Source organism: Silene latifolia, chromosome 4, assembly GCF_048544455.1.
Source record: "Silene latifolia isolate original U9 population chromosome 4, ASM4854445v1, whole genome shotgun sequence".
Lineage (NCBI taxonomy): Eukaryota > Viridiplantae > Streptophyta > Magnoliopsida > Caryophyllales > Caryophyllaceae > Silene > Silene latifolia.
This window is the reverse complement of record NC_133529.1, coordinates 25,044,262-25,056,069: the sequence shown is the minus strand read 5'-3', so window position 1 is coordinate 25,056,069 and position 11,808 is coordinate 25,044,262. Positions and strand designations below refer to the sequence as shown.

Genomic DNA, 11,808 nt, shown 5'->3' with positions numbered 1-11,808 from the left:
TTTTTGTTTGCGAATTTCAGATCCACATTTGTTTTTTGTGCTGTAGTATTTTTTTTAGTGTTGTATAATTTTTTATAATTATACAGGTCTAAATTATAATTTATAGGTAGTTGGAAAATAAAATTTAATTAATGTTTTTTTAACATATGTATAGATGTATAGATTTCTATTCATTTTTCATTTTAATGTATGTACAATTTTTTAATATATGATTGTACGTACTATTATTGCATTTTTATATAGAATTTCAGTGTTTGCAAATTTATTTACCATTATTGAATTGAGGAGTACTATTAGTTAATACTTTTCCTATATACCCAACTGGACATGTAAAATTTTGGTTATTTAGTTGCTAAAATTTCAATTTTGGGTATGTAACAGTAGACTGTAATTTATAGTTTTTGGATATGTAATTTTTTTATTTTTGATATTTGTACTATAATTAATTTCAATATTAACTCGGTTTTTTGGTATGTAATGTAATTTTTTGTATGTGGACTGTATTTAATTTTATTTTGAATTTTGTAATTTGGATGGTAAAATACATTACTTATCATTTAGGCGATATATAATCATATATCCATTTCATATCATATATCATCATCATATATTATCATTATATACTATATAGTCCCTTAAAATAAATCTGAAAATATGTTAAAAGAGGAGAGAGAGTAATTAATTACCAAATGAGGAGAGAGGGGAATTAAAGAAATTGGCTAAAACGTGGGTTCCTTTTTTCCTAAAATATTGCAGCCAATAGGAAGCTTTTAAATGCTTCAGCTTTTATAGATAGGGGATGCTACACCGTAAATTTTCAATGCTAGCAATTAATATTTTCCTTTTCAATAAAAGGTAACCAAGTTCCCTAAATAATCTTTCCATATTCCTTAAAATAAGGTAAGTATCATTAATCACGTTTAATTCCCACAATTATCAAAATTAATCGTGCAACTTCCATTTTGACTTCTTAATTACCAAATGAACAAAAACAATTACAATTTTCAGACTTTCAGTTTCAATTTTGGTAAAATTCTCGATATCAAATTGTTCACCATGCCAGGTGTTCCGAGTTCCGACTTAAAAGGGTCACTGAACTGTCGGGCTTCATGAAACTTTGCCCCTCTGCTACAAACCCGACCGGTACTTTTAATTGTTATACTTCTTTCCCGTGTTTTCAGCAATTTTGTTTGCATTTTAATTTGTAGAGTTAGGTTGATGTTTCAATCAAGTAATATCTTCACTGATTTATGAGATCTTTGCAAGTAATAACTTTGTAAATGTGTTACAATCCAGTAATAATTTTATTGAATGATTTCTAATACTTTGTATTTAACAAATTAATTAATGTAGATGTGGAAATAGTTGTCTTCCGTATGTGACATTTTTTCTAATAGATGTATGTCTATAAATTTTGCTTTAATTGATTGACTATAAATTCTGCTTTAATTGATTGACTACATTATTTATGGCCTTGTATCTTTTGCGTCAAAGTTGTTAAGATCTATGTTTTGGTATCTCTCTTCTTATTTTTTTCTACACTTTTTTCATTAGACTAATTACACAACACATTAAAACAATATCATCAAAATTAAACAAAAAAACTATGGTGCCTCTAGGGTTTCCTGTGAGGAGGTCTGTCTAATTCCCGTCGTTAGTTTCTCCTCCTCTTCGAGGCCTCATCTACGTTAGATTCCTATCGTAGGCGACGGTTTTTGATCTTCTCTTTCTTGTTTTTTCTATCTTTTGTGCCGCGTTTTTCTTTTTGCCCTAATGGCGAGTTCGAGTGGAATAGGGCGAAGGGAAGGTAAACAATCTCTGTTTGAAGACGATGAAGATGGGGATTCTGGCTTTGTCTGGGACGTGGGTGATGATGTGCGGGAGATACAAAGGTCTGAGTTGATGTTAGTGGGGCGCTTGTGGACCTCGAAATCGATTAATGTGCGAGCAGCGATTGACACAATGATCAAGCTTTGGAACCCTAAAGGTACAATTCTTGGAAATGTTATTGATGCTAAAGAAAAAATCTTCGCTTTTCGCTTTTCTGATGAACGAGATAAGAATAGGGTTGTCGAAGGCCAGCCTTGGCACTTCGATAAGTTTATGTGGTGTTTGGGGGATCCGTGCACTACGGGTAAATTAACGGATACGCCTCTCTTTCTGGTCCCTTTGTGGGCGCGTATTTACGACTTACCAATTAGAGGTCGATCAAATGAGACCAATATCAAAAATCTGGGTCAACAGTTGGGAAAATTTGTTAGTATGGATGTGTTACCAAACCCGGAGCTAGAGAGAGCAGTACGAATTAGAGTGATACATGATGTACGTAGGCCATTGAAGTCGACTGTTAAGGTGCGTATGTCAGAGGGGAGGTCGGCAGCGACTGAGTTTAAGGTCAAGTTTGAACGATTACCAACTTTTTGCTATGGCTGTGGAGTGCTTGGGCATGGCGAGAAGGAGTGTGAAGATGGACCTTATGAGGAGGGTGAGTTGAAGTATGGTGAATGGTTACGGGCATCACCGTGGAGGGTTACAAAGACGTCTACTGAACCGGTGGGTAAGGCGGCGAGGATTTTACTGGGGGAGTTCGAGGAGGAGCAACGAAGGAGGGAGGAGGTTGTAATGGAGCAAATGATAGAAAAGCTTCAAAAAATTGCAGTCACATATGCTTCTAAGCGAAGGAATTCTGCATCCATAGTGTTAGGGGAAAATGGGGAAGGGAATATGGAGAACATGGATAAGCAGGCGAGGGCAGGGGGAGTAGAAGAAGATGCTGGTATTGCGGGGGCCACTTCTGATAATGCTGGGCAGGATGAGACTGTTGGGGGAGGGGGGATAAATGACATGGTGTGTGAGGAGAGGGTGATTACTTCGACTGTCAGGGATGGAGGTCGTGTGGGGAAGGAGAAAGGAGCAGGAGCTGAAGGGAGGAAATGGAAGAAATTTGCTAGGGAAAAGGGGAGTGTGAACAGTGGAGGTAGTGATTCCACCATAGCTGATAGGGCGGGATCGAAGAGGGGTCGGGAAGGTGTTGAGGAGGGTCTGGAAAGTGCGGCGAAGAAACCTTTTATTGATATGGGTGTGTTTTCACCTGAGGCGGAGGTTGAGGGAGCTCAACCCCGCCGGGCCCAATGAATCTCTTAAGCCTCAACTGCAGAGGGCTGGGCAACCCCGATGCAGTTGGTGGTCTCCGGAATTTGATCCGGAGAGAGGCCCCGGCTTTTGTCTTCCTTTGCGAGACGAAGCTGAGTAGTGTAGAGATGAGAAAAATTAGTTCTAGTTTTGATGAGTTTTATAGTATGGAGGTTGATAGCGTTGGTAGATCGGGGGGATTGGCTTTTATGTGGAGGAAGGATTTAAAGGTGGTGTTTCGAGCTGCTTCGGTTCATTTTATGGACTTCGATATTGAGATGGATAGTTTGAAATGGAGATTGACGGGCTTTTACGGCTGGCCTTCGGTCCAAGATAGGCATCTATCTTGGCAGCTGCTTAGAACTCTTGCTTCTGAGTCACAGGATCCTTGGTTATGTGTGGGGGACTTCAATGAGATTTTATTTGCAGATGAAATGAAAGGAGGGACTAGAGCTCAGTGGCAGATGAATAATTTCCGGGAAGCTGTGGATGATTGCGGGCTTAGTGATCTGGCTTATGTGGGCTATGCCTTTACGTTTGACAATGGACAAGGGGGTGAGGAGAATAGACAGTGTCGCTTGGACCGGGCCATGAAGACGGAATCCTGGAGGGAGATTTTCCCATACGCAAAACTTTTTCATATGGACCGCGAATGGTCGGACCATGCTCCCCTTAAAGTAGTCTTGAATGGGCGGAGTGAAGAGGAGCGGCCCCATAACAGTAGGTTCCGTTTTGAGCAGATTTGGATAGGGGAAGAGGGATGTGAGGACACGATCAAGCGGGTGTGGGAGGAAGAGGACTGGAATGTGCTAGAAACGATATCACGGTGTGCTCGTGAGCTCCAGAAATGGAAAGGAATTAGCATCGGGAAAATCCTCAGGGAGCTGAAGCGTAAGAGGAAGCGGCTCACATGGCTGAATGAGAGCGATAGGACGACGTGTAATGTCGAAGAAAGGAAGAAAATTATGAAGGAGATTAACCATTTGCTTCGACAGGAGGAGACGTTTTGGCGTCAAAGGTCGAGGGCGTTATGGCTAAAGGATGGGGACCGCAATACCAAGTATTTTCATAGAAAAGCGGGACAACGAAAGCAAAAGAATAAGATTAGTCGAATTGTTGAGGAGGATGGAACATCCAGGGAGGGGTCTGAGGCTATTAAAGCCGCGTCGGTGAGGTATTTTTCTTCCTTATTTACGTCTTCAAAACCTACGGATTTCGAGGAGCTGCTTGTGGGTGTACAGGGGCGTGTTACGACGGGCATGAATGAGACCTTCAGTGCGGAATATCGAGGGGATGAGGTCCTTGAAGCTCTCAACCAAATGCATCCTTTAAAGGCGCCTGGTCCCGATGGAATGAATGCCCTTTTTTATCAAACATATTGGCACATCGTTGGTCCTTCCGTGACTCGAATGGTCTTGGGCATCCTCAATGGTGGTGAGTTCCCGGTCTCTCTAAATAGTACTCATATTGTTTTAATCCCCAAAAAGAAAGCCCCGGATAAATTGCGTGACTTTCGGCCGATAAGTTTATGCAATGTATTGTATAAATTAATTTCAAAGGTCCTCGCCAATCGACTGAAGCTTTTCCTGGGACAGTTGGTGTCGGAGAATCAAAGTGCTTTTACACCGGGCAGACTTATCTCTGATAATATATTGATCGCTTTCGAGATGTTCCATTATATGAAAAATTCTAGAGGAGGTGGTGGGCATATGGCGTTGAAGCTCGATATGGAGAAGGCCTACGATAGGGTGGAATGGCTTTTTTTGCGACGGGTGCTCGAAGTCATGGGTTTTGACGCCAATTGGGTATCGAGAGTTATGCAATGTGTTCAGTCGGTGTCCTATGAGGTTCTTATCAATGGCTCCCCTTCTGTGAGTTTTGTTCCGGAACGAGGTTTACGACAAGGTGACCCAATATCGCCGTATCTTTTTATTCTTTGTGCCGAAGTCCTCTCTAGCATGATTAGGCGGAAAGTGGAGCTGGGCTCTCTTCATGGAATTCGAATTGCACCGCAGGCCCCGATTATTTCCCATTTGTTTTTTGCCGATGATAGTATTATTTTTGTTAAAGCAGATGAGAACCAAGCTCGGGTGGTGTTAAATATTTTAGCACAGTACGAAGTGGCTTCTGGGCAATTGGTGAGTAAAGAGAAGACTACGGTTTGCTTTAGTAAAGGGACGACAACCAGGCGTAAAGAAAGGGTGGCAGCGGTTCTCGGGGTTAAGGTGGTGAATGAGCACGATAAGTATCTTGGCCTGCCCACAGTGATAGGCCACTCTAAGCAGCTACTTTCCAAAGTCATTCGAGACAAATTAAATAACAAAATGCAAGGATGGCGCGGTATGCTATTCAGCCGAGCAGGTAAGGAAATTCTGATAAAGGCAGTGGCCCAATCTATTCCTACCTATGCGATGAGTGTGTTTAAATTACCGTCCAATTTTTGTGATGAATTGCGTTCAATTGTCTCGCGGTTTTGGTGGGGTTCGAACAATGGAAAACGCAGGATACCTTGGGTTGCCTGGAGTCATATGTGTCGGGCAAAGGCTAAGGGTGGGATGGGATTTCGGGATTTTGCAAAATTCAATCTCGCGCTTCTTGCGAAGCAGGCGTGGCGTTTGGTGAATGAGGACGGCAGCTTGATGGCTAGAGTTCTTAAAGCTAAATATTTCCCTTCTTGTTCTTTTATGGAGGCTAATTTGGGGGTTAATCCTAGCTATACTTGGAGGAGTATTTGTGAGTCCAAGATTGTTATGCGACTTGGCTTGAGGAGGTCTATTGGTGGAGGTGAAAACACGAGGGTATGGCTCGACCCTTGGATACCAGGCACGGAGACTAGACGGGTGATTTCCCCGCGGAGGGAAGCTGATGTGAACATGAAAGTGGGGGAGTTGATGGTGCAAGGGGAAAGACGGTGGGATAGGGGTATGATAGAGTCGCTGTTTTTGCCTTTTGAAGCGGAAAGAATTTTGCAAGTCCGGCTGAGTGAGGAGGTTCGTGAAGATGATTGGTGTTGGGAACATGAGAAGGATGGTGTGTACAGTGTACGGTCGGGTTATCGGCTTCTAGCAGGGAACTCTAATGGTGAGGGTGAACAGTCTGACTCCACGGCTGCAAGGTGGATATGGAAAGCTATCTGGAAGATTCCCGTGCTGCCAAGGATCAAGGCTTTCATGTGGCAATTATGTAATGAAGCGCTCCCGACTAGAGCTAATATCGCAGCTCGGATGGGGCAGGTCGATACCGCGTGTCCTCGATGCCAAAGTAATGTGGAGACTTGTCTTCACGTTGTTCGGGATTGTGGGTGGGGGGATGGGATTTGGGAGGGCATGGGTATAGAGGTGGATAGGACAGTCGGGTTTGTGCGGGTGAGGGAGTGGGTGGAAGGTATGTTAAGGGTTTTGGATGCGAGGGAGAGGGTAGTGTTTGTGACAACTTGTTGGGTGTTGTGGGAAAAACGCAATAAGCTCATTTTCGAGGAGGCGAGGTGGGAGCAGGAGAGTATCTTGAGGCGTGTTAGGGATTTGGTGGGGGAAATGGAGTCGTTACAAGAGGTGGAGGAGACCCATGGGGGAGGTAATGGGAGGGTTGGTGAGCTGGAGGGAGGATGGGGAAGGCCATGCGTTGGGACGTGGAAAGTAAATGTGGACGCGGGTGTCATGGAGGGAGTTGGAGTGGGGATAGGTGCGGTTTGTCGCGATCACGAGGGTGGTATGGAGTGGGCTGTGTCGGTTCAACGGGATGGTAGTTGTGGGGTTCCCATGGCTGAAGCAGAGGCGATCCTTCTTGGACTCAAAGAGGCATGGATAAGGGGGCAGCGGAGCATTGTCATTGAGAGTGACTGTCTCGAGGTCGTTCAAGCTTTGAAGAAGAAGAAAAGGGGAAGAAGCGAACTGTTTATCATTTACGAGGATATTTTACTTTTTTGTAACCGTTTTACTTCTGTTTCTTTCACGCATTCTAGGAGAAACTTTAATAGATTAGCTCACGAAGTTGCTCATGCTAGACCATGGAGCATTGGTAGGCGCGTTTGGATGGACGAGTTCCCGCTACAATTTGTTGATGTAGCTTCGCATGATTTACTTAATATGATATAAACCTTTATGGTTTTTTTCAAAAAAAAAAAAAAAAAAATTACACAACACATTATTTGGGTTTTAATTTTAGATTGTAAATAAAAAGGAACAAGAAATGCAATTACGAATTTCTTCTCGAAAAGACTCCACAAATCAAATGGAAAATCAACTCAATCAAGTGGAAAAATTTGTTCTCGACCTAATATTAACACTCAAAATGGTGAAAATAACGAGAGAGGTAATTTAAACTCGCAAATGCGGCAACACTACCTCGTATAGTAAGATTAAAGTGAAACAAATATTGTGTCCGCTTCCACATGATCGAGGAATGAGAAAAAGAATAACGGAATATCATCCTAATATAACAAAGAGTACAAAAGAAATACTCCATATTTGTAGACGCCCTTGTACAAAGGGGTTTTGCTACACCAAATAGAAAATCTTCGGTCCGCCCTGATTACCCTTAGTATAGGATGAACGATGATGAGAGAAGGTCGATCCGAATAAAGAAGCAAGAAGGTAAGCACATACGTAGAATGATTTATAAAACGGAAATAAAGAAGCAAGAAGGCAAGCACGTACATAAATTTTTTTAGAAATAGAGATCGGCAGCTGTGGTTCCGTTCCTCTATATTTTTTTGTTTGCTGGAGAGAATCATATGTGAATGATAATAGATTATGTGAATAAATAAAATAAGAAGATGTTAAAATACCTTTCAAAATATCTCGTCAAAAGGCCTGGACTTTGATCTTAAAATGATCATTTGAATAAAACTCGATCCATTTGAGAAATTGGACTGCAAATCAACTAAGAACGATTAATTAAATAAATAAATCAAAACCGTAAATTAAAAGATAAAAATTTAAATCTCATAAATAAGAATTAAAATATATGAGATTAGAAATTAATAAGAATAAAAAGAGGGTTCAATAGAAATAATTTCTGAAATCCAACGAATTAACTCGGAGTAGAATTAGAATACAAATTAAATGAATAAATAAAACGAAGCTCCAATGATTAGAAACATAATAACTCTCGAAAACAAAGGAATATTCGAGACATAAAAAAAACTTAAGAATTCAAAGTAAGAAAAGAAATGGCTCGCAGGTAAATTCCGAGTCATACAAATCAAATCGTAATCGAAAATAAAATACGATTACGAAAATAGAATACAAAAATGGCGGGTGTTACAACCTCCCCTACTAAAAAAAAAGTTTCGTCCTCGAAACTGAAAGTAAAAAAAAAAAACATTACTTAAAATTTCAAAGACTTTCTTTTAAAACATCTCAAAACAATTTTTTTTTAAACCAACTTTCATAATCAAAGTTGTTCCGGGTGTAATTACGGAGCAGGATTGTGACCACTTGAGCTTGTAGAATGATGTCGTTGCTTGTCTCTTCCTTTCACTCTTTCCTGTAAAGATGAACAAACTGAGGGCTCGGCTTGGTACCGAGCGTACTCACTCCGACGCTCAAGTCAGTAAACTTAGAGAGATAAGTTGTGTGTTGAACTTGGCAAAGTATATTGTAGAGAGATAAGGGAGTTTATACCAGATATTCCAGTTGGTTTCTTAATGAGAGATGTGGAGTATTTATAGACTTTCACATTTTGTCACGTAGTGGCCAAGTGGCGTAGCAGGTGAAAAGACTGTTTTACCCTCGGCCGAGGGACCCATGACAGGCCGGCAGGCCTGGTTGACTCCATGCCGAGGGGACTGAATGTGAGTACGCGGATATGCCTCTCGGCCGGCTAGTTGCCGAGCCGAGACCCAAGTGACAAGCCGACAGGCTTTGTCGGTTAGGCTGTTAATATATTGACTTGCTGTCTTTTTAGCTTTGACCTTGCTCAATATGTTGACTCGGTCAGCGGGTGCAGAATATGCCCCATCAAAAGTATTAGAAACTTCTTGTCTCATCTCATGGACTGAAAGAATGCCCATCGCGAACAAGAATTCTATCGTCCAAGATAAAAGCAAGTCAACGATTGAAAAATCTTTTCAAAACCATACATTTGTGAGTACCGAACCGGTCATTAGACGTATTTAATGAGAAGTCCTAGTATTCAACCAATGTCGAAATCCAAAAGTAGATGTGCAAATTTTACTTAAAACCTTTGGACAAATCGATTTTGTAAATACAACGTAACTTTTGAAAGTTTTAGAAGCATCCAAACAAAATTATTCGAAACAATTCCGAAATACTTTCAAACGAGTTTTAAAAATATTTCTGTTCCGGGTGTAATTCCAGAGCAGTTACTTGTTACCACCCGTGCTTGTAGAATGACGTCTTTGATTGAATCTCCCTTTCGGTCTCCTGAAACAATGAACAAACTGAGGGCTCGGCTTTGTACCGAGCGAACTCACTCCGACGCTCAAGTCAGTAAACTTAAAGAGATAAGTTGTTGTTACTTGGCGAAGTATATTTTGTAGAGAGATAAAGAAGATATTACCAGATGAATAGTGATTCTTAGGTTAAATTGTGGATCCTTTCCTCAATGAGGGTTGAGGAGTATTTATAGACTTTCACCTTTTGTCACGTAGTGGCCAAGTGGCCAAGTGGCTAGCAGGTGGAAAGACTGATCTACCCTCGGCCGAGGGACCTATGGAAGGCCGGCGGGCCATGTTGACTCGCCGCCGAGGGGTCTTGGATATGAGTTCGCGGATATGTGCCCCGGCTGGCTAGTTGTCCCAGCCGAGACCCAAGAGACAGGCCGACGGGTTGCGTCGGTTAGGCTGTCTAAGTCGTTGACTTGCTTGTGGATATCTTTGACCTTGCTCAATATGTTGACTCGGTCAGCGGGTGCAGAATATGCCCCATCAATTTGCCCCCAGCGTAGTCTATGCCGTGGTATGGGCTCCGATGTGTGTTGAGCGTATATTCTGCGTAACTAAAAAATTTTCTGCCCCGGCTTTATCTACCTCGGCTCGGTTCTGCTTAGGCCGTACCATATCCCCCCTCCACATGGATGTGTAAAGGGCATCCGATGTGGAAAAGAAAGTGACGCTGGCCAAGACCTGGGTTGAGAGTACCGGTTGTTTTTGATTGCCCCCGGCCGGTGCTACCTAGCTTGGTTGATCATGTGGCCGGCGGAGAACAGATACTTAGGAATTTGTTGAGGAAGATGAATAGGCAAAGAGATATGAAGGGGCGTGTTGAAGACGCTTGGTCACTGTTGCGTTGATTGACGTTCAACTGTTGCAACGATTGACATTCCGTGGTTACATGTCTGACACGTGTCTGTTCGCTGATTGGTGACGTTTCATGGGTCATGCCCTGATTGGTCCTTCTTCATGGGCTTTCCTCTATAAATAGGGCAGTTAGTCCCTGAAATTGGGCACCAATTTCATTTTGTCTAAAATTTTCTTCTCTCTAAACTTTCGAGGGCTTCTTTCTCTTCTAATCTTCAGAGTCGTTACTTCGGCTAGTGCTTTTCTTCAAGGTAAACAAACAAACTTTTCCCAATCTCTTATTTTGTTAAGTAATTGTTGCTACTATGTCTGCTGCTGACGCCGGGCCTAGTACTTCTGCGCCGGGGGGTTCCCCGTCGCGTCTTGATGAGGAGGAGATACTAGACGCCATCCCGATAAGGTCTGGGGGCCCTAGGTCTCCTTCTCCCGAAGTTGATCCAAAAGCTTTGGAGGATTGGGAGGATGATGATGATGACGGTGATGATGACGGTGATGATGACGGTGATGATGCTGAAAAGGCTCATCCTAATAAGGGGAGGCAGTACGTCATGGATCACGGCGGCGCCTGTAAGGTCGGCCCTGACCGTGCTTGGACCCATAAGTTCGCCAGTTGTTCCGGCGAAACACTTTTCGAGGGCCATTTCTACTTCGGCAGGGGATACAAAATTTTTATCCCTGAGGAGGGTCAGGCCGTCTGTTGCCCTCCCCCGGGTTGCATCGGCGTGTATATCCGGCACCTGGAGTACGGGCTCCGGTTTCCGCTGAATGAATACGTTATGGCCATCATTAGAGCCATGAACGTCGCCGTGGCCCAACTGCACCCGTTGGCCATTAGGACTATAGTCGGCTTCGTGTGGCGGCTCGCCTCTTCAAGGGGAGGTCCCGACGGTTAATTTATTCCGTCGGCTTCATCACCTTCGCCGTCGTTTCCTGGTCGCGTTGGGTGGTATAGCGTGCGAGACGGAGCGGGTTACGTCTCCGTTGATAAGCTTTCCTCCTCCAAGGACTGGAAAGAGCGGTGGGTGTACGTTGAGGTGACGGATGACTATCCGCGCCCCGTCCTTCCAAAGACCAAGTTAATTTGCGGTGCGAGAGTAAGGCAGAGCATGACAAATTGGTCACCCGGAGTAAGCTTAAGATGGACGCCAGCAAGGTCCCTCTTAATGCGGATGAGAAGCTGGCGATGAGGCTGTTTGAGGCGGAGAAGAATGGGGTGCCGAAGAGATGGATTCCCCCGACGCAGATCATTCTTCAGGATGAGCTGCTTTGCCATGTCGGCCTCATACCGGCCCTAGCACAGGGTGAGTGGGGTCGGTGTGAGGCCCATCTCTGCTTTCAATGTTTCTGGTTTTTTGAATTTTGATTTATTTCTCACTTAACTCTTGTTTCGTTTCCTTTGCAAACCATTTTGGCCC

The 11,808-nt window shown here is 43.1% G+C and overlaps 1 protein-coding gene across 1 annotated transcript; it reads left to right on the top strand.

Moving 5' to 3' along the window:
* The first annotated feature begins 1,773 nt into the window (after window positions 1-1,773).
* On the top strand, window positions 1,774-7,226 carry LOC141651257 (uncharacterized). The gene is made up of 2 exons (XM_074458976.1): window positions 1,774-3,079; window positions 3,181-7,226. Exons 1-2 carry the CDS (start codon window positions 1,774-1,776, stop codon window positions 7,224-7,226), a joined length of 5,352 nt encoding a protein of 1,783 aa, XP_074315077.1.
* Window positions 7,227-11,808: the final 4,582 nt, after the last annotated feature.